Source organism: Mauremys reevesii, linkage group 19, assembly GCF_016161935.1.
Source record: "Mauremys reevesii isolate NIE-2019 linkage group 19, ASM1616193v1, whole genome shotgun sequence".
NCBI classification, from domain to species: domain Eukaryota; kingdom Metazoa; phylum Chordata; order Testudines; family Geoemydidae; genus Mauremys; species Mauremys reevesii.
The window spans coordinates 23006123-23030278 of record NC_052641.1 but is presented as its reverse complement, the minus strand read 5'-3'; the positions used below and the strand labels follow the sequence as shown (position 1 = coordinate 23030278).

General features: G+C 38.4%; 1 protein-coding gene across 8 annotated transcripts in view; it reads left to right on the top strand.

Annotated features, from left to right (window-relative positions):
* Positions 1 to 24156, top strand: part of DENND1A (DENN domain containing 1A) — a 367825-nt gene that overhangs the window by 141960 nt on the left and 201709 nt on the right. For all 8 annotated transcript variants that reach the window (XR_005589908.1, XM_039506504.1, XM_039506501.1 and 5 more), the window contains exons 7-9: positions 17591 to 17660; positions 18867 to 18947; positions 23096 to 23149. Coding sequence is in view for 7 of the 8 variants with exons in the window: in XM_039506504.1 (XP_039362438.1) it covers positions 17591 to 17660; positions 18867 to 18947; positions 23096 to 23149 (205 nt within the window). In the remaining variant the exon portion in view is untranslated. The remainder of the gene's footprint in view (positions 1 to 17590; positions 17661 to 18866; positions 18948 to 23095; positions 23150 to 24156) is intronic.

The following is a 24156-nucleotide window of genomic DNA, read 5'->3' as shown; positions in this document are numbered from 1 at the left end:
TGAAGAGGAGGTTTACTGAAGCTGGTTATATTTTGTCACACTGAGTGGGAAATTAAAATTATTCTCAAGTTGGCACTGAAGTAATTTTCTATGTACAGAGGTGAGTGATGGCCAACTTCTTTAAGTTTATTTGTATTGACATTCAGTTATACAGACTGAAGATGCTACATAAGACAAAGATATGTATGAATACCTGTTATGAGCCAAGTTCTTTAAAATCTGGGGTCAAGTCTCCTATTTGACATAGCTTCAGGGATTACAAGCTTAAACTACAGAACGTTAAGTGAAATCTCATGGGATACTGTGATTAAAGTAACTGTGCACTATGAAAAGATCAATTGGCCATTCATCAAAAGAAAATTAGAACAAAAATTGAGGTAATATTGAGGGGAAAGAAATCCACAAAAGCAAGGGAAGGAATGGATTCAGGTGGCCTCTTTAAAATGAGAGACGCATTGAGCATAGGGCCATTTTTAGAATGAATTAGGCTCTGATGTACAGACAAAACTTGAATCCCTGTATCCCAGAAATCAAGAAATAAAGGCTTATGTTCAAAGAAGGTTGTTGGCTGATTCTGTGGTAGGAAAGCCTGCATCTCATCAACATGCACAGATGTTGCTATGGAGATGTGTGTATGTATTTAAGCTTGCAAGTGTGAGAATGTGTCGATATAATAGACTGAGAGTCTATAACAGTAGAAGAGAGAATAATAATGTATTGAGTTCCACAAAGTATAGGGGAAGACATTAGAACTTACAAATGGCTGAGTTGGGAATTTAGTATGCAAGTAATTCCCAAATGATCCAGGCAAAGGATCACATTGTTTTTCAATTTCATTTTGTAAGTGGGAATGCAAGATGCATCAAATATGTTGTTTGACCTGACATTGTAGAAAACTTCATAACCAGCTCACCATTGCAAAGGAAGTAACAGGCATACAAAGGCTCCACTTTCTACTGAAAAACAGGATTATTTTTGAAGGCTCATAGTTAGATCATTTTAAATTCCATTTGCCTAACCTGATATCTACAAGTTCCTAGCCTGGATTATATATATTTTTTTAAATGAATCATTTTATGTCTTCAGTTGTTGCATTTTATTACATAGGTGGAAAAAGTATTTTGATGGCTCCAAATGCGTGCTTGCTATTTAAAACGACATAGTATTTATTTATATAGAGCCATAGAACTGTAAGGTGACTTACAATCAGATGAAATGACAAGGCCCTTGTCTCTTGCAATTTCCATTCTAATTAGGTGAACGGAAGTAAGCCCAGGTTTGGGGCGGTAGGGGGAAAACTAGCTAGAAAGAGGAATATTATTAAATACTAGGAGAGAACTATTCTGGGGTGTGACTGGAGGGGGCATAGTTTCATATTTATTGGAAACTTTCGTCTATAAATACAAAAAATCTTAAAATAACGAATCATTAGCAAAATACAGTGTAACTTGATATTTTTAAAATACAGTATTTAAAAATCATTTCCTTGTACATACCTGCTAAGTCTCAAGTTTGGGGCTTTATTATTTCTCCTAAAAGAGCTGGTGGCATCACAAATACCTGAAGGCAGGTAAGGAATGCAGGTTTCTCCTTTGTTTTGAGATCATGTGATGCCATAGCTATTGCAGGTGAAAGAATACACTGAACTCCAGTCTTGGCAGACATATAAACCCTCCCAGATCTCTGTTTGCTTTTAACCATATCTTATTTGTAATTTTAAAGCTACAATTTTTTCTATTAACGATTTAAGATCTTAAACAGTGTTATTGTTCAGAATGGCCGTTGAGGGATGAACATTGTGACTAGCTCTTCGTACAAGAAATGCACACAAGTGAGTCTGATCTCCCGGGATAAAGTACCTTGCCCACTACAGAGACCAGAGCTTTGACTCATTGGGCCTTTTGGATCTCAGTTCCTGCAGTCATAAATCACTACCAAGTGCCAGGTCTTCCGCATTTTGAATTAATTCATTAAAGTTGTTTCCAGAGGCCTCTGAACCCAAATACTTATCTAACGTATGTCTACGCTGCAAAAGAAGATCCATGGGAGCCTCTCCGAGCCCAGGTCAGCAGATTTGGACGCATGCTATGGGGCTAAAAATACCAGTGTAGATGTTCAGGTTCGGGCTGGCGGAGGGGGCGGGCCTGAAAGCCCAAGCGCTAGCCCGAGCCTGAACATCTGCACTGCTATTTTTAGCCCTGTAGTATGTGCCTGAGTCAGTTGACCCAGGCTCTGAGACACGCTGCTGAGTGTTTTTTATTTTGTTTGGGTTTTTTGCAGCGTACCCGGTGTGTGATGTTGATATAATCTCAAATTTCCCTGGCCAAGGAAATGCTTGGCCTTATTCGCCTCTCTCTTACACTGGTGTAAGTCAGGACTAACTCCACTGAAGCCAGTGGAGATGCATATATTAATTTGCTCAAAAAGAGACTCTAGCTGGACTGAGCAAAGGACTGGGGATCCAAGAACTCCTGTGTTCTAATCCTGGCTGTGCTGCTCTCCCATGGTATGGTTTTGGGCAAGTCAGATAACCTCACTGTTTGAATTTACCCTGGACTTAACCTTTATTTATGCGTCATAGTAGTGATGAATATTAATATTTGTACTATGCTATCATAATGCAAAGTGCTACAAAATTGTCATAATTATATATTAAAAAGATGCTGCCTGTCTACCACACTATAGATATAATACAGGTTAGAAAAACTACCCATTGATTTCAGAGGAACTTTGGTTTGTTCGATAAATAGCTTCGAAAACTGCCTAAGTTATAAATCTGAATACTTTTGTAGAATGTTTTCTGAGGATGCCACTGGCATGCTGCATTGATACAAAAAATGCAATGCCAGAGCTGTCAATATTAAAAGCACAAAATTAGATCTGTAAAGGGATGGTAAAATGCTTAGGGACACCTCATTTTAAAGTACCTTTAAAAAAGTAACCATTCCCAATTTTGAGCTACTCTGTTGAGCCCTGGCATTGCAGGAATTATGCGGGAGTGTTTTGCTGGTTTACTGTTAATCTTGCTGTTTTCATTCTTTTTGGTGATTTCATAGAGTTCTAGAGCTTTCAATTTTGACAAAGTATTGAATACTCATGATTGCATAATTCAGTATCACACAAACATTTGTTATTTTGGAGTTAGTTGTTCCTTCCCAACAGGTGTTTATTACAGTTAATGGTTAAAAATCTCTCTTCTGAAATCTGAGTTGGAAGGATTTACCAGGTGACAGTGGTGACTAGAATCCTCTCTTCCATCTGATGTGTGTTCTTGTGCCCAGTCATTTCACCTGACCTTGGGAGTGCCTGGTACTGGGAAGATAGCCACAGTGATTTAGAAGATCACATGCTTCAGCTCCTGCCTCTCCTCCATTCTAATGAGCACTTAGAATTTCTTTTGATTTTTTTTTTAATAGTGGAATCTTCACATTTCACAGGAAAGTATATTATAAAAACCTCCAATTCATTAGCAATGCCTCATAACTGGAAAAGAAACAGCTGCTTTTTGTTGAGGCAAAACAAATCTCTCATGTTTTGGCGCCTTATCTCTTCAGAGGTAGTAAGAGATCATACAAAAATGATTTGCCTTTGTTTCTTACAAAACACTGCAATAACTTAGTGCATTTGCTTATTTGAATTTTTTGGACAATTTCATTTTTCTGAAATGGTTACTTTCCTGTAAGTGGAGGGAGGTCACTATAATACAACTCTCTTCTTGTGATAGATAATGCATAATCTGTTGTTTTATACATTCACTGAAAGCAACCCACTGTATGCTGATGGAGATGAAAGTGAAGCTGTGATATATTCATGTAGTTTAAAGTCCAGTAATGTACTGGCAATGAACACTTTGTGCATGCTGTTTTATGTGAAATGAAAGCACTGTGTACTGAAGTCATGCAGCATGGTGCTTAAATCACTTCCCTTAATTAGGGTTTATAAAGAAATAAATTATATCACAGAAAGTCTGAAATTGTTTACTTTGATGAGTTAATAGAGAGGGCACAAGAATAATGATGAAGTTTGGAATACCTTTCTCCGATATCTTTGCAATATGCCAGTTGATGTTGGCAGATGTAGGCACTGAAATTTCATTTCTAGAACTTCCTGTGTGAAACAGTCCCTGATGAAATTTTTAACAATTCACTAATCTACATCAAGCTCCATTTTCAGTGTGGTGTCATGGCTCTCTCTCCCTTCTGCTTCCACTTTATACACATGAGTGATCTGTTCATGTGCCTGTCCCAGTCTAAAGACTGGTATAGCCTGAGTCCTAATGTTCCCTTTCCACCTTAAGTCTAGGGGTCAGTCTTCACTTGCCACCTCCAGATTAATTATTCAAGTCTGGTAAATAGTAAGCATTTCTCGATGATAAACAACTTGTCTCCCCTTGGACTCAATATTAATCCCATGCCATATTTAGCCAGAAGGATGAATTCAGTAGTCTCAGAGGGCTGTAGTGCCTCTTCATGAAGCCCCAGAGTAATCCCTTAGAGATATTTGTGCAGTTTTCAGGCTCGGAGACCAGAAATCTTGGAGCTTTTCAATCCAGGTCTACTGTGTGCTCAGTATAGCTGCTGACTCACCAGCCTTGCTGACTTAGTGTATGTGCATGCGTGTGTGTGTGCACGTGCTCGTGTGCGCAGGCACTTGAACTTTATTTGTGACTGGTGGGAGCAGTTGTACTTCATCCCAATAAAAGTTAAGCTCAGCCATTTGTAGAAAGATAAAGTGTTAGCTTCAGTGTGTTTGCCTAATGACAGAATTTAGATTCTTATTACTGTTGCTATCCTTTATGTTATTAGAGCACACTAAATCCTGTAGGTTTAAGTCTTGTCCAATTAGTTAACTAAGAACAATACATAGCATACCTTCAGCCAGTAAGGCATATGGAATTATTTTTAGTTTTTAGCTTGAAAGAGTTATTCATTGAGGAACAGCTTAAAAAAAATGCTGCTGACACATTTATGTTCTGCATCTTTCTTTCCTTTTTGCTTTAATTCGGTCTTTGAAATGAAGTCTCCATTTCAGTCCTAGTGATAAGTCTGAAAAAGTAATCATAAAAAGCATTTCTATTAACCCCCAAAGCAATTGTATATGACAGGCATAATTTTAAAGGTAATTATTAAATATACATATATATTTGAAATACTCTTCTTTCTCGCCAGCACAATGAGTACGTTGGACATTAATGTGCCCAATCTCTAGGGTTATAAAAAGTTCAGTAAACATATTAATTGTGTGTTTATTCAGTAAATGCATTGTATTTCCACAAGTATATATAATTTTGTTTATTTCTCTGTATCACTTGTTATAATTGTAAGGAGATTGTAGATGGCACAAAAGTTGTAGATTTTAAAATCTACATCTCCTGAAATGCATTAGAGAAAGCAACCTGGCATAGCTATCCTATTTCAAACCATTTTGAAAAGGCCTCGGTCTATGCTGTGTTTAAACATCTAAGAGCCATACACTCTGACATCAGCTATATGGGATGGATATATATAATTTTCAGTATACCAGTATTCACTGTTTGTGTATTCTTAAATTCAGTCCCGTGCTAGTTAAGTTCGGTCTACAAGACAACTTGAGGGCAGGAGGTTTCCCCTAAGAGACCATTTTAGTTCTCAAGATGAATATTTGCTTGTTTACTATACTAATAAGGTTTCTTTCAATACTTTTGTGGAAGTTATCTGGTAGGAGGGAAGAGGCCTGTGGATGCACTTATCTTAATAGCTTCATTGCTGCTGACATCATATAATGCTCATTTTCTCCACAGAAAATTCAATTCAGATCTTACATAGCTCCTTTCCTCCTTGGAGTGGGGTAGAGGATAGAGGTATTGGAATGAGAGAGTCAAAAATGTGTACCTACCTTTTCCAACAGGCTATAGATGAAAAATTCTCTTGGTTTACCCCCCAAATTATCTTAACATTCTTCCTCTCTGGGGTGCAGTCAGAAAATACGCTCGTAAGTCTGCTACCATGATAAAATAGAGCCGTGTCCCACCACATAAGACACACACATAGAGTAATATGTTCAAAAGATAGAAATTGAAGTTAGCCACAATGCTGCATTTTTATCTGTGTGCCGACTAATGTTGGATGATATCGTCTGCTTAAAATGTGACTGTTTGAAGTGAAACCTGGACTTCTGATCTGAGGTGATTGCTGACTTGCACTCGTACATATTGCTGTTGTAGATCTAGGTTACAAAATACTTCTGGATAGTACAAAAAAAAATTCCATTTTTAGATACAATTTCTTGTTAAGCACAAATGTGCTACATGCAACCGTTGCTGGGTGATGGTAGTTTTTAGTTTGTTTGGGTATTTTTGGCTGGGTACGCTGTAGTTTACATTTGTTTCTACAAACAGATTTGAACCTGCATCTTTGCTGTTGCCTGGATGATTTTGCATGGCATTATTGTCTTTCCACTAGTGTTCTTTAAACATAAAACATATTTCTGTTAAAAGCTGCAGTACAATGAAGTTGTCTTATAAGGTTCTGACTAACCCTAATCATTATGAGACATGTAACTAATGGTGTTTTGTATTTTCAAGGAGTGCACTAAAAAGGTGATGACATATGAGTTACTGAATAAGGTACTGTGCAATGTGTACAGCAGAGTTTGTGCAGACCTTATATAGTGTAAAAAGCAGTTTTCCTGCTTATTTTGTATGTAAATAAGCATACTTCCTTCAGACTGGCCTGTCTCCAGCTATGTGGCTGGGTTTCATGCAGAGATATTTCTGTGGAAGAGAAAAGCAAAGGCGGGGCGGGGTAGGGGTGGGGGGACGAGCAGCTCCCTCCTAGATTGGAGAGAGTCTAGTTTGATTTTGGTGATTTGTGGAAAGTATTGTCATTTAAAAATATGAGGGACATCTTGGTGAGAGAACTGTAAACAGATACAGAATGTAGCCCTGGAATAAAACAATGTCAGATTCAGCAGCATCATTTCCTTAGCACTTATTTTGTTTATCTTCCAGTAACGTTCTGATTTATGCTTACTGGAGTCTTTGAACTTCAACTGTCTTGAACAATCTCTAGTCTATTACTTATTTTAATGTTGCTTGAAACAGGGTCGCTTTTTGCTGTGGTGCTCTGGGCAATTTCACTGCAGAGCGCTTCCCTTCCTTTGTTTAACCTGTGACCTGTGAAAACAAGAGTTAATCAGAAGTTCTAAGGTAGCTAAGAGGAAGGGGAAGTGTTCGGTTACAAATTAAATATGAGCAAGTCATAAGCCATAAATCCTCAATAGTGCTACCAGTTGTGCTACTTAAGTCACATGTGGTACAGAGTGTTTTGGTTATAAATTCAACCTCTGTGTCCATAGGTTTTTTGTTTGATTATTTTTTAAGGATATGTAGCACGGTGGCTTTCTCTAAGACAAAATCCACATCTTATGCTTTCAGCTGGCATTTGAAAGCACATCATCTACTTTTTTCTCTCTTTTTGGTGGTGATTTTTTGCTTCTTAAGTATATTGTCACTACTCAGTGAATGGAGGCAGACAGCATTGTTTTCCTCAGAGAAGTAAACATATGGAATAAGTCGCCAGGTAAAACTATAGAAGCAAATAGGATAAAGGAGTTTAAGGCAGTTGGACACTTAGCGTGAAAGAAAAGGTTTCAATGGTATAGTGACAGAGAGCGAAGTGAGAGCTGAAATGAACTTCCAGGAAACATTTGACTGTGAAGTGACCACAGCTTTGTCACACCTTCAAAACTAAGTAGCCTCTAAGTTTAAAAGAAAATTGTATCAAAGAGCAGCTAATTACCCAGTGTTTTATACAAAAAATGTACAACTATTCATTGAGAATTGGCTTGATATTATTCTAATGATACCTTTTAATTCCAGTTGTTAGGATTGGACTGGAAATTTTTATATCAGTTCTTAAAAATTAAAAAAGCAAGAAGGCCATACCATGAGACTCAAGTGAAAGGTTTGATCCTGGAGGTTTTTTGACCCACCATTTCCTCCCAGTGGCTACAGGAAGTGCTGTTTGGCCTATCTTTAAACCATGTGTGCATATGCTTATCTATTTCTAATATAGAACGTAAAATAGGATGGTGTAAAATTCTAATCCTGTGAGCTTGAATGGTCACAGTACTCACAAGCAAACCACCTGGGAGTTTTGCAGGTCTTCCCAATGAAATGTCATTTAAACCTCTGTTCTATAATGTGCCATCATTTATTCTGGGTGTGCCACACATTTTACAAAGAGGATGTTTTACAAATTCATAGCAACAACCAGTCTCTGGGCATTCTTAAATGATTACAGTTACATCTCCCTCTCCTGCATATGTGATGTAAACTGCACCACCCCATGATCTGTCTCCTTCCACAGCAGGGATGGTCCTTGCAGAGTATTTTGAATCTCAAATAGTCCTTACAGTGTATGTAGAGCATATAACATTTATTGGGGTTACTTTTTATATTCTTCCACTTGTACAGCTAAGCTCCCATAGTGCCATGAATCCAACAACAAAAACCTATGAAGAGGGGAAAAAATTAACAGTAATGCATTTAAAGAAGCCTAAAAACACCAAGGTGCTACAGCAATTCAAATTATATTAAAAAAAATTGTGATGTCCTGTCCCTTTAAATGCTTGAGCACTCCCCGTTCCCCAATGCAAAGCCTCACTTTCATGTGGCTCTCAGTTTTGCAGCTAAAATAATAAAGTGGGCAGGATAGTTGTGTTTCTGTCTGCTCCCTCTGTGACTGTGTTTATCTCCTGTGCTGGGTCCAGAAATATAACATTGGTGACACAGGATTTATATTCCATTTGTGTCCAGTGCTTGCATTGCAAGAAGAAGAAAAAAAGTAAGTCAATGCTATGCGAAAGGGGACAAAGCTCATCTAGAAGCACAGATTTGCTCCTGGGACAGTGGGAACCAGCCAGCTAGAGAGGGAAAAGTAGGCAAAGAAAGATGGAACAAAGGATAAGAGTTCTGCGATTACTGCCAAATGGTTCAAACAGAGCAATGAAGTGGAAGCAAGCAGGCATCTCCGTTGACCACATGCAAGCAGGCGGGCAGGCAAACACTTAGCCTGCACTGAGGATCTTTAGCTAGGAGAGGGAGCCCAAGTGCAGCCAAAGGCAGAATTCTGCATTTTGCAGTGTAAGCACACAGCCAGCAGAGCGTGATCCAGTGCGTATAGTATAGATTCCTTTTAAAAAAAAAAAAAAAAGGGAAAGAGATAATTTCCCTGTGGGAGAGACGTCTAGGAGGCAAATAGCGCAAAGCTCTCAGCGTTATTTTCAGAATTTGGAAGTTTCATACCTATCTGTATTTCTGGACATTCTACCTTGCTTACATTTCAGTTTTTGGGCCAAAAGATGGAATTCCATCATTACTTGCTCCTCGTACTCAATGATGGGCATTGCTACTTCAATTTTGCAAAGGGACTCAGTGCAACAATTCTGATGGACTGTTTTGCCTCCCATGCTCAAGCTCTTGTCAGCCCAAAGGAACAGCAGATGACGTGTTCTATCTCATTTTGATTGATAGGTTAGCCATCACTCGCACAGACATCAACAAAGAAATGGCTGTGGATGATGTGCTTTCTCTTGTGAAGGGAATGGTGCTATAAGTTACAGTGTTGGATCATAAGAATCCCCAGTTTACACAATTCATATCACATCAACATGAATTATCTGAATCATGGTTGCATCTTATGGGGAATGTCAGTGATCATTACGAAATCCCGGCAAATTCAGGTTTTGGAAGCCCTTCACGCAGGTCATTTCGGTATTGTAGGGATGAAGCCATAGACCAGAGTTAGGTCTTGTGGCCAGGGATCGACAAAGATTTTGAGAGGAAGGCGAAGTTCTGTACTACGTGTCAGCACATTCAGCATGATCCTGGTTAAGCACAATCCCTGCCTGTTTGTTGTAGCCTGAGTCTCCTTGGACATGTATTCATGTGGACTTTGCTGGACGTTTAGAAGGTTATATGGTTTTGGTCATAGTCAACACCCATTTGAAATGGCCAGAAGTTTTCAGAATAACTTTTACTATAGCTGCCAAGACAATTGGACATCATCGTACCTTATTTAGCCAATTTGGTTTACTGTTACAGTTAGTGAGCGACAATGGACCTCAATTTCATTGTGAAAAATGTCAGAGGTTCTTAACTTCAAATGGAATTCAGCACATCTGCTCTGCTTCATACCATCCTGCTATATAACTAGATTAGTGAAATGCTTTGTACAAACACTTAAAACATGCCTTAAGAGCTAATAAGTCTATTTGGAGTCATCAGCAGAAATTGGACAATATCTTGCTTACCTACAGGAACATACCACACACTACTACCCAGAAGTCACCTGCAACTCTTTTCTTGAAGAGATCTTTGCTTACCTGTTGGGACCTGCTAGGTCCTGATATTGCCTCACATGTCACCAAATCCAAAGCTATGCAGATTGATCAATGTGAGACTTGTCATCGTTCTTTTCAAGTAGGAGACTTAGGCCTGGTCTATACTGGGGAATTTGGTCGGTATAACTATGTTGGTCTGGGGTGTGAAAAATTCACACCCTTGAACGATGTAGATAAACTGACCTAACCCCAGCTATAGACAGTGCTAGGTCAATTAGCTACCACCTCTTGGGGAGATGGATTATCTATGCTGACAGGAGAAGCCTTCCCATCAGTTTAGGTAGTGTTTTCACTGAAGCAGTACAGTAGCAGCAGTGGAGTTGCACCATTGCAGCGTTTTAAGTGTAGACAAGCCCTCAGTGTGGATTTGCAACTATGGTTGTGGAGTGAAATGCATGGGACTTGTTTAGTTCAGGATAAAACTCTCCAACAGTATTTTATGGAAACAACAGATGCACCAGTTGCAGCCTTGACAAGCACTGGAGTATGGATGGGGATGACCAGGAGGACTTTTTGTTCCTCCAGTTGAACCTCCTTCCATTACAACTGTTAATTTCAGTGGCTTGTTGGGAGAAACTTTGCTACCAGATTCAGTTGATTCCGTACCAGAGCCAATTGGTTCCTTCCCACTTACAGTTCCCGTTTGGAATGCTGCCTCTCCATCATTACCACATTATCCCAAGAGAGAGAGAGAACCAGGTGTGCTCTTGAACTTATAAATTGCTATTCCAGGGCTGAATAATCTATTGCAATTCAAGAGTCTGTGGTTGTCCACCCGCAATTTATAGGTTATATAGTGTTATTGTTAGCCACGTACATGATAATGTATGTGTGTTTGGAAAGATTTTTAAAGTAGGGCAGAGGACTGTAATGTCCTGTCCCTTTAAATGTTTGGGCACTCTCCCCTCCCCAGTGCAAAGGTTCACTTTCATGTTAGTTTCAGTTTTTGCAGCTAGAACTAAAAAGCAATCACAGCAGACAGCTGTGTTTCTGTCAGCTCCCTCTGTGACTGTCTATCTCCTTTTCTGCTGCATCCAGAATATAACACAAATAGCATTTTTGTGCATAAAAATGATACAGGGAGCTTCCAGAACTAGATGAAGGTTTCATATGCCCCATTGGAAACCTGGACATCTTCTATCCCAATTGAGATAATGTTTCCTTTTTTAGCCTTGAAGGGTCATGAGATGTTGGACCTTAAACTTCTCACTGTTGAACCTCACACATGAACCTCACACCAGTGTGTTTTTGGGGACAGAAGGAGAAGCGAAATTCCCCATTTGGGAGGAAGAAGTAAAAATGTTATGGAATATTAAATGTTAGGGTGGCAGTACTGAGAGAAAAATCCCTAATGGAAACGGGCAGAGGTTGTGCTGATGGAGATGGCTTACTGGGCAGAGTACAGGAGAGGCATTCAAAGGTGCATAATCAGATTGTTTCTCTGACCTGGCTTTACAATCCATAACATCACTCTGTCTGTGTACATCCATAGAGAACACGTCACTTTGTTTTTGTGTGTGTATAGACATGCATACCATTTAATTTCTTCTGATTTTTTTCCAAGGCACCCATCCATTGCTCTGGGTGTTTTAAAATACACAATATAAAAATTATAATTGGAATGAACTGCTTCTGACACTCACTAGATTTGCTGCTCACAATAATACTAAACTTGTATGTAAACAACTATCAGCCCATATCCTTAGTTCTACTCCCCTCCTCATTCTCCCAAAAGGAAAACAGTTGAGCTTTACAGTGCATCTGAAAGGTTTGCAAATTTGGGTAATGACTAATGTATTTTATGGAGAGCAATGTAAAAACTTTAGAAATGGGCTTATATGTGAAAATCTCTCTAAATAAATACATCTGTCAATTGAAGGAAAATCCCAAAGGTGCTGCTATGTCTTCCTTTAAACTATTCAGGAAGAAGGAGGATGATCCAGTAATTAGGGCACTAACATGGGAATCTGGAGGCTTGGGTTCAGTTGTGTGCTCAGGTAGACTTCCTTCGTGACCTTGTGCATGTCTCTTCACCTCTCTGTGCCCCAGTTCGCCATCGGTAATGTAGGATAATAGCACTTCCCTACCTCACAGGATTACCATGAGGATAAACATATTAAAGCTGTGAAGTGCTCAGTTTATAGAATTTAAGGCCAGAAGGGACCACCAGATCATCTAGTACAGGGGTAGGCAACCTATGGCACACTGCCCAGATCTTGGCCACCGGTCCGGGGGGGCTCTTAAATATTCTTCTTAAATATTTAAAAAACTTTATTTACTTTACATACAACAATAGTTCAGTTATATATTAAAGACTTATAGAAAGAGACCTTCTAAAAGCATTAAAATGTATTACTGGCACACAAACCCTTAAATTAGAATGAATAAATGAAGACTCGGCACACTACTTCTGAAAGGTTGTCGACCCCTGATCTAGTATGACCTTTTGTGTATCATAGGCCACCAACACCACCCAGCACCCGCATCCTAAGCCCAACAACCAAAATTAGATAAAAGCTTTACAGCCCATGGGAGATTAGACTACTGTATTATGTACCACAGGCAGAGAATAGGAGGGACCGAGATGCACCAGTGCCCAAGGTCCCTACAAGGGAAATGATTAAGTGTGATATACCCAGATAAAGCTGGCAAGTGACCCGCGCCCACATGCTGCAGAGTGAGGTGAAAACCCCCAAAGATCACTTCCAATCTGATCTGGAGAAAAATTCCTTCCTGACACCACCTATAGTGATCATAGTTAAACCCTGAGCGTGACAGTAAGAACCAGCCAGCCAAGCACCTGAGAGAGAGAGATCTAGGAGAACCTAAGAGACAATTTTTGCAATTTTTTCAAATATTATGTAGTAAAAGATTGGCAATTACTGTGTTGATAAAATTAAACATTACCAACACACTGCACTAGGCAGCCACAGCAATTTAAATATGTAGTTAAATGTTATGAATGGCAGAGAATTCTCGGGTCTGTAAAAGGGACTTTGTAGGTAGCATTTCCAATAAATTGCTGAAAGACACACTCATCCTCTGAGGGTAACACAGAAAATATAAGGGAATTACATTAGATTTTCTGTGGAGGTGCCATTACTCCAAGGGCATTATGTTACCAGTACTGCCTCTTACATTGTATCAGTGATAACAGAGAAGGCGATCAGTCCTTTCTTGGTGAGAAATCTCCCTCAGCCACACAAATAATTTGAGATTAAAGAAGAAATCTAATCTTCTCCAAGTCACAGTTATTATACACAAAAAAAAACAGGAGTACTTGTGGCACCTTAAAGACTAACAAATTTATTTAAGCATGAGCTTTCGTGAGCTACAGCTCACTTCTTCGGATGAGCTTTCGGAGCTGTAGCTCACGAAAGCTCATGCTTAAATAAATTTGTTAGTCTTTAAGGTGCCACAAGTACTCCTGTTTTTTTTGCGGATACAGACTAACACGGCTGCTACTCTGAAACCAGTTATTATACAGTTATTGAGAAAAATAACCTTGTTTCCCAAACTGAGAAGCTGGAAATGTAAATTTTTGTATTAGTGGGAGACCGTTGTTGGGAAGTTAACTGCTAAAGCTAATGTTGAATTATGTAATGATTTTAATTGCAGTTAATATACGAGACTAATAGGTAGTCAAGCATGTGAGAGCAATGTGCTGCTGTCACACATTGAGATCTTCTCTCCCTGCCCTACTCATATATAATATATCTGCAGATCCATAGTATGGTTGTGTTTAAGGAAGATGCTCTTGGCTGTGTGCATATGTTGTTTCTTTTCTTATACCATTGCTCTTACTACTTAACTTTATTACTGTCAGGTAGAATCATCTCTGATTCCTACCCAAACCCTTACCCTTTTAAGGAATAGCACCCCCCACCCCCGCCCATCCCAGTTATCTGAACACCAGTCAGGCAAATTTTGCCTTTCTAAAAGCAAAATACAGGGAGTGGAAAAAGCCTGTAGAAATTTCCTTTCCTTCCCTGCAGGTCTGCCTGGTACACTGAAGCAAGACTGTGTCTCAAGACAACTGCTGTAGGCTAGAAACCTGCTGCATTTATACCCAGATGAAAGGGGCAATGCAGAGTCTCATGGGGATTCTCCACGGGCTACATAAAGCTTGGTTAGAAAGCAAGGAGTCAGGCCGTGACAGCTTAGCAAACGGAGTACAGGTCCCCAAAGGCATTCTCTTGTATGCTTAATACTGTGCCTTATAGAAAACCGTAGTCTAAACATCTAGACCTTTTATAGATGTGTTGGTTTGGCAAAGTCATTCTATGTTGGCTGTAATTCTGTTTGCTAAAAAAATCTCCTGTTTGAAACAGCACCGTTTCTGATTTCTGGATATTTTTGTATCATTCTTTCACTCACTCCCCACCCCCTCCCTGCAAGATTCTTATATATCTCCCTAGTAGCCATGGGTGCCTGACATTCTTGTAATGTTGCCAGCTTTGTAGTATGAAACATGAATGCGTTTCATCATCACCCAAATTGGAGATGCTAATTTTCAAACTGTAACGTTGTTTAAAACCATAAAATACTGAACTAGATCAATTACACTGAGGTGTGAATATTACTTGAGAGAGACAGGACAAAATAGGAGTAGAAAGTGATAGGCCAGGATAATAACCATGTCCAAGAAGAGAGATGAATGAGCAGTAAGGATAAATAGGGAGTAAGCAAGTGTAATAGAAATGGTAGCATGCCTCCCCTCACCCGGAACTGTGTGCAGAATGACCGTCAGTTCAGACAGTTTAGCAATGTGTGAATATAAATATTTATCTGCACTTTTTTGTATACAGAAACTATTTACTAGCTGCTGACTGACAGAGTTAAAATGGAATTTGGATCCAATATCCTTGCAGGCAACTGAATAAAACCTATAGAGTTTGCATGTTTGGCTTAATGAAGCAATACAGGAAACTGTGTTGGCTCTGTAGCAAGATAAGGTTCAGCTGTGAACTCTGGCCTCCCAACAGGGGAAAACAGTGGCTCTTTGAAGAGGCATACAACCCGACTTTGGTTTCAAAACCTCAACACTGCCATCACTAGATAAGCATCAGTCAGTGCAAAAAGGTGCATGGAAACTATGCTGTCACAGCCAGCCTCAAACTCTGTACCAAAAGGAGTCAAACTAGAAATCTGCTGGTATTCAAAAGGACTACCTTGTAGCAAACAATTATTAAACCATTAAATGTCTCATACTGAGGAGATTGGTTAGGTTCTATTTATCAAGCATTGAGTGAAGTTGCAACCCAGTCAAAATTAGAAATTGAAATCTCTCCCATTTACTACTTATATGCTATTGACAGAAATCTAGTTTAAAACAAAAATAAAACTTCTAAAATATTATAATTTTGATTTTTGTAAATGGCATTTTCAGCTAAGGATCCCTGCCTGATTAAGTCTAATTCAGTATGTCTTCCTTGAAGTAGGTTTTCTTTTTCATATTGTTAGCTTTAAAAAAACAAAACAAAAAAAATCTTAAACCCTTCTTTCAAAAAATATTTTGTGATGCTTGTATGGGTTTGTTTACCAAGTTCTTGTTAATCTCTGAGCAGGAGTCTTCCTCTGAAAGGATTTCTTGTTACTATTATAATGGCTTTTAACTCTGCTGAGGTTTATTTAACTAAATGGGAAGAGAGAAACTTATCTGTCTAATCCCTCTTGAATGTTTACATTGTGATGCCAAACTAAACGTTATTTAAAGTGGTAATTCTCTCTCTGTGCAATAGTCAATATGTGGTTCCCAGACTCACTTGAAACATATTAACATAAGCGATAGTGCTGTCATATAACGTGAAAAGCTAAGTTGCTTATCAGTATATTTTGATAAGCTACTTAAATTTTACAGTAGCATTTGCTGGCTTCAAACAAATGTTAATGATGGAGTGCTGTTCACTTTATCTGTCACGTATATTGCTTCTCACTTCATTTATTACTACAAGCTGTACAGTTAGTAACCATAGGGGCTCTGATTTCTTTACAGTTGGCAGGATGTAGTCATATTGTGTAAAGGCTTTAAATCTTGTCCAACTATATCAAAAATATACTTTATTTGCTTCACAAGGCATCTGTGATTAACAGAGAAATCACTTTATGCTTCGTACTCCTAGCTTGCCTGTTCACTATAGTTTAGGGGAAATTCCTTGCAGAGATTTAAAAAATAAATACAATCAAAGACCCTTGCCATGCAAGTATGGTATAAAATCTAAGCAAAGCTTCCTACAGCACAGACTAGTGTCTTAGCTGTCAGTCCTTGTTTATGTGCAGTGGAAAGGTCCCTAGAAGGCATAGCAGTACTAAATAGACATACAGTGTGAAAAAGCAGATACATAATTTTCAGCATGTTCACGCCTTTCAAAGTTGACTCTTTGTTACTGATTATTGTAAAGAACTGATATAGTATAAATGAGACAAATTTGCATTCAGGGTAAGAAGTATACTTGGTATAACTACAGCTTGAATAAATGGAATTTTATAGATGCTGGGTAAGAGAGTATACCCGTCATTCTGGAGATTCATTTTAAAAAGAAATATTTTTTAAAGAATATGCAAATAATTTTATGGTAATAAAAAAACAAGGTCAGGATCCAATTACAGAACAGCCACCCTTTTCTACCCTTTTTAGGGCCCCAACAGCTGCACTGAAGGTCACTAATTAAGTATGCACTATGGGAAAACTTTGTATAATTAAAAAAGTGTCCAACAATATGTGCACTTGTAAACAATTCCAGAATGTTAGCAATGGCTGCATAGACAGTTATGACTTCTGTATGAGCATCCCTTTGTTGCATGTACAGTGAAATGAGTTTGGAAATGGTGGCCTTTGTTCTTATGAATTTCCAACACTGACTTCTTGGATTCTTAGACCTACTTTCACCCATTGCTGCCTTTTATGGTGGTGCCATGCTGTGGCCAGAAGCTCCGGGAGTGATTATTGGAAGCTCTGCAATCAAAGGAAGGGGATCAGTGGCCAATACATGCTGCAGTGCCGTGGCCTGCCCTCCTGGCCACACCCACTACAGGAGTGAGAACTAGCACACCTTCCTGCCAGCCATTTATCAGTCAGTGTGTCAGCTCAGATGGTGTGGCTTTTGTTAACGATGCATCAACTGTGTATAGCAAAACTTGCCAATCTAGAATTACATGATGATGATTTCAAGTAACTTAGTTGTGCTTTTTCCTTTTTGTTTTTTAGTTATCTCCCATGGTTTGAAGTCTTTTATAAGCTGCTCAACATCTTGGCAGATTATACAGCAAAAGGACAGGTACTTTTCGGAACTCTCTCATTTTCCAAACATTACACGTACTAGATAGGGTGAAAACTAACCATATAGGCAATACTCTCATAAGAGAATACCCATTTGAATTGTCAATCTGTACCATACAGTCCTATAGAATCGGCTTTATGATCTACTTAGCTACTCTCCTAAAAAGGGCTTTGAGAAATGCAAACACATTTTAGGTTAAGTTTGGTATCCAAGAAAGAGTCATTGGCGAGAGCCAGGTATAGTTTAGTTATGCAAGTACCATGAAAGTTCCTCCAGCATTCTGTTAATGTACCTTAATCAGGGCCATAGCATCCCTGCAGTTCTGGTATTGGGCCTCCTGGAAGACAAACTAACTGTGCTGCTTTGAGTGTTGGACCAATATCTTCTCTAAACCTACTTACGTGGTGACCCGATACAGATTTGAAACCAGGTCTGCTGAGGCAAAAGGCCTTTTTCCTGTTGCTCATCCTGTCTGTCTTACCAATGTTGAAGACATAGATTTTTACACTTAAAATTGAGGTGGTGGTGTGGAATTCAAGCATGCTTTTTGATATTTCATTCAAAATATGAACTGAAAATATTAAGGGTCAGTTCTAGGACTATAAATGAAAGTTGGTGGTGCATGGAGATTATGCATACTGTAGAAAACTTTAGACGTATGTATCATGTATGTTTCAGATATGATAGGCTATTGCAGTACAGATATAATCTGACTGGTTGTTATATGTTACTGCCTTGATTCCCTTACCATTTCTCCAATAATAGTCGTATTTTGCATTTTATCACACTTGTACAAATTAGAAGACGAAGGCGCGCTTGCCTTTTTATAATGATGTCTTCAGCTGAAAGCAGTTTCTGTTATGAAATAGTTGCTATGGAAGCTGGCCCTCCCTGGGATGAGATCATAGTCATGCATAGGATGGTGCCCTGATAGATTTCTTGAAAGATTTAAAAACATAGAAACCTACATGTGGGAAGATGTATTTTGTTTTTAAAATCAGCATTTTATAATGCCAGGATATTTGCATAGAAAATGGTGTCATTTCCTTTGAGTCTGCAGTATAAATCCTTTTGGCATCTGTTCCTTACGTTTGCAAGTGATCTAGCCTCAGAGCACCCATATACTTACATCTCAGTGCCTGGCATGAGATGACAATTTATTGCTTAATGTTCCTTTATTAAGCAGGTACCTTTTTATTTCAGGACAGTCAGAGGAATGAACTCCTAGAAACACTTCATAAACTTCCCATCCCTGACCCAGGAACACCTGTTAATCTCAGTGTGGTAAGTGAGGGAAACTAGCAGCAAACTAAGGAGACACATTTTCATTATGTAACATTGTAAGAGAAAAACATCAAAACAGCACTTTCTTCTTTTTGAGTCTTGTAGCAGATGATATTGTTTTCCCTCAGGGACAGGGAGCTGTGCACGCCCCCTTTCCTGTTAAAGCCCTGAAGAGACTCTCCATTTCCCTAGTGTTAACCCTGAAAAGAGTCCCCATCCTTTGATCTGCAGAGGACTGGGTGGGATTCTGTATGGACACTTGTGCGCATTGCTCCTAATCAGCTAGAGGGGTCACTGCTGAGCAACACAACACTCCTCTCATTGGGGTTCATGATCCTACCTCTGCAGCACTCCCAGCCTCTGCAGCACTCCCTGCTGGCCTGCATTAGGAACAAGACTGAGAAGCAAACTCAGAGTCCCCTACCTGACAGAGCAACACTCTGAGCACTAACACTTTGGTGCATGTGATTTCAGTGTGTGTGTGTGTGTCGTCCCCCACCCACCCACACAATAGTTATTCCTCCTCACACTTGCATTGAGGTTGTTATATTCTGTGACAGTTTTAGTGAAAAACTAGTGGAAGAACTTACATTTGGATGGGTTGGTGGGGCTTTAAGGGAAAGATTTATCTTTGTTTTCTTCCAGTTGATGTTTGCGAATCAACCTTGTGTTCTGGGCAACAATTGCTAAATCTGAAAAAGCCAGAGAAAAATACTCCACAACACATGTTGCTTTGTGTGCTGCTTAGTCTTTTAGAATTCACGTTTAGAGCTGCTGATGTACAGCTACAGCTCTGCTTTTCTGTCTGCCTCTTTCATTTCCCTTTTCCCCCCTCCTTTTAAAACTAACTGCTGGCTACAAACAGCTTACTCTCATCACTTCACCCTGTAATGTCAGTCGACAGGTAGCAGTTGTTTGGCCTAGCTAGGTCACCAGCTGGCACTGGAGATGACCCAGTCCTATCAAGGAAAGCTATTGTATGAACAGCATGTCTGCCTGACCTAGAGGACAAGCTGTCTCAGAGACAGGATGATCTGTTGGGATATTTCAGTTGTTTCATACCAGTGGTTTCAAGGAATGCTGTTGGTCTCCCCTTGCCTCAAACATTTCATGAGCATTGGAGCAGGAAAGAATATCAAAGGACAGCTGAGGGACTACTTTTGTTTTGGGCTATTTAAGCATTTTAGTTTAGCTGTTTACAAGTTGATGGATCTGTAAGAGCTTGTGGAGTTTTTTCCTATTCATTGTGTAGTCTCAATATTCCATTTCCTCTTTGTTCCTTTTCAATTCAAATTAAACTAGTGACACATTGGGAAGCTAAGTATGCATTGCATACCTGTTTTATCTGTAGTCAGTGTAGCTGTTTTAACTGCTAGATACTTCAGCCCATAAATTGTTCATGAAGTATGGAATGTATGATAAACACTATATACAATAGAACTGTGTGACCTGTGGAAACATTACAAGAGTACAACAGTCCCCAAAAAACTTAAACACAAAATAAAGTGCCAGTCTTATAACAAATTATAAAATTCAAAATAATATAAAATATACACAATATTAACATACAAACAAAAATACTGAGTGTCTCTACCCACCCTCACCTCCCAAAATAAGAACTGCAGAAATGTCTAGCATTATCAAAATAGCTAATAATAAAACAAAAATAGTTTCCTGGAATGTAAAGCAAGTAAATCGCTCCATTAAGCAATTCACAAATTGCAGTGGTGTGAAGCATCATGAAACTAGGAAACCAACATAAAAACTAGACAGTTTTTCAAATAGCTTCAAATAAAAAGGTGTACACACAATAGCTTTCCAGTTAAATTACTCAAACAGCATTACTTTCTTTAACACACCAAGGATTAAGTAAACTGATCATAAAACAGGATAGCAAATTGTGCGTTTTGGTATTTGAAAGCCATGAATGTAAAATACATGGGCCTTGATCCTGCAGAGACTTATACATGTACTTAATTTTGCACATCATGAGTAGTCCAGTTGAAGTTAAAGTATGCACATGGCTTAGCAGTACTGGGGCCTTGAACATTAATGTAAAACCCTCCCAGAGGGAATCCATCTGATTCCTCCAGCCAGTGCCTTTCTCCTAGAACCGGAAACCCCGCTATCGTGTGTTAATTATTCTTAATCCAGGCACACTACACAAATAGAACCACATTTGTCAAAGTTGATTAAATATCCTACAAATAGTCATATAAATATGATAAACATGGAAATCGTCTTCTAATGAATCAGTGTACTAGATACATTTAAAAAATAGTGTTAGAGGTATGCCAATCATAAAGAAACCCGCATGTATTTGGAAACCTTTATCAGATTAAATATAAGACTGATCTAGGCACCAGCAGAAGCATAACTACTTTATGAAGGTGTGCTAGAAGAAAATATTTCAGAATGTTTTTTTTAACTTGTAAACTCTGCATTGAATCTCGTACTCATTGGTGACATGGCCCTCTGTATATGGCAATATTAGCAATTGATGTAACTTTTTTTACTTATTCCAGCCTCCTCTTACTTCTATGGGTTGATTTCAAACATTTTGGTAATAGAGGATGGATTCCCATTTGTTGCCATCCTCCAAACCGTAGTGGAACCATTTATTGCACCTGAAAGAGATCATTTGTTCAGCTTTGTTTCTTTGTGCTGCACAATCATTTAATCATTGAACACGTTTAAAAAAAAATTAAGTCCCATTGATGTTTGTTTGCAATGGCCAAGTTCTGTAGTTAGATAACACTGTTAATTAATTTTATTGCGCATAGTCTGTACAATCAGTTATTGTATCGGTCACATACAATCACTGAAACTTGATGCATCTTGACAGTGAGGGCTTTTCTGTATTGTATGTTTACAAATGTGGGAATGGCATTATATGTTTATAAGGGGTTCTTCTCCCATAAGTCATCTTTTTAGCACTGCAACTCTCTAGCTCTGTATTTATTTTTGGGCTAGTTTTTGATATAACCAATGAATGGATGTTTATCTGCTCATTATGCATGTCTTAACTATGACCAGCTGGACTTGAAGCAACAGCATCTGCTATGGACGAAATTTGCCATATGCAAACTTGGTAGTTTGCCTGTCTGGTGTGGTAGATCAGGGCATCTAAAGGAGGGGGTACTTGGCAGGTTGGAGCATTTTTGGTGCAGATTTTTGACACCATCTATTGTGAACATTCCAAACCATATAGCAATGCAAATGTGCATTGCGCAAGACTGCTCCATGTTACTATTAGCCATGGGATTCAAGAGACAATAACTGGGAGAATAGTTAATAAATGATATATCTTAAGTTAGAAGAAAATCCTATTCCCAAAAGTTCTGTTTGCTTTCTTAAATGGTGGTGCTTTTTTAATTTCACAGTATATATTTCCCTAGAGGAACTCTCATTTATTCTGCCAGATGATATAATTTTGCAGAGCTTCAATCATTCTCTAGCAGTCATCAGGAACACTCTTAAGGTACCACTGGAGAATCCTATAATATATAAAAGGAGATATGTCAAGGAGATCAAGAGCAACCATTGTTATTGCATCAGAACTCTTTGTATTTCCTACAGCGATTGGGGAAGGTAATTATGAGAGTTCTCTAGTTTAAGACAAAGGATAAATTACCAGTCAGTTTCATTCTCTGAAAGTAGGAGCCCTTTTTAGATTCAGCTCCATCTCTTTTGTTGCCTAAACAGTGAAACAGATTAATATTGTACTACCTTAGGCCAAAAAGGAGCTGGCTGTTGTATGTTCTGTACTCAGACATGGATCTTGCAGTGGGCTGAGGAAAGATGGTCTGAATTACAGAAAGCTTTGGAGTTCTTCTGACATAGGTCATAAATAGTGTGAGGCTATGTGTATTAATACTTCTGAAGTACAAGAATTACGTGCAATTTATCCTTTTAAAGATATTTGATACTTTGTGACTCAACATTTGTTTATAGTATTTTTTTAACCTTGAGAAAAAAATCTAAATTTTGAAATCAATGGCAAAATAATCTCATTGGTAATTGATAGAAAAAGTTGTTATATATCAGTTTCCTTTTGCAGTTATGGGCTAGACACATTCCTGATTCCAAGCAATATTTTGTATTTCTTTTACCTATGCAAAAATAATTGTTTGTTTTTTCCTTTCCAGCATTCTTACTTTAGTGTGCCTGACATCACAGAGCTTCCCAGTATCCCTGAAAATGTGAGTAGCATAGAGGATTATACATTTTATGGTTTGTTTTCCTTTTAATTTCAAGAACAGCAAGACAAAAAACTACCCTCACTTAAAGCTAGTAGTTCCCGTTACATGATATTTTGTGAACTCGTACTAGATATTGAAACTCTTCCACTGTTTATCTTCTCAAACATTAAATATTACTGTACCAAATTGTGTTACAGGATGTCTGCTGCTAAATTGCTTCGGCAGGATTAACCAGTGACACAATAAATTAGCTTTTTCCATAATTACTGTAAATTAACCCCATAAAACTTCTCTCCAGTATTCTCTCTAGAGCAAATGATTTACAGTGTCATATGATCAGATTAAATTGTCTATTTAATTAAGAAAAAATATCGAGTGGGAAGTTGTGACAGAATGATGGTCTCTTGATGTAAATGCCAAATCAAGATGTTTCTTTTCAGAGATGCAGACATTAATAATGAGTGTTCCCTAAAAAATAAAGATATTTAAAAATAAAATGGCTCCTCAGGAAAATGGTTTATTCTGCAATAGGTGTCTTAGTGGCTGTTTCTATCTCTACCACTGTTGATAAAGCTTGCTGCTTTCTGATTGGCTTGCAAGGCAAACTTAGTTTAAATGAATGAAAATATCTTTGATAAAAAGTTATTATTTAAGAGAAACACTTACAGTTTCAGCCCACCCAAAACTGACTGACGAAAAACAATATTTTTGCTTATGACTATCAATTAAGGAGGCTCAGCCATCATAGTGGCATTTGCCAATGTCAGATACCATAATAATCTAATTAAAATGTAATTGTTATCGAGTACAGATCTGTGAAGTATTTTTCAAAGTGATGCCATGGCAGACTATTTTGGGGTAGAGGAGGTATTAGTGTGTGCAGCTGTGCATATTCATGCACGAGTGAAGCAGATGAGAAGTTTTATCTGTTTCACTTTTACCTAAACAGGCAAAATAGAAAGGGATGTTGTTAAAAACTTCTAAAGATCTTTATTTTTAAAGAAAAT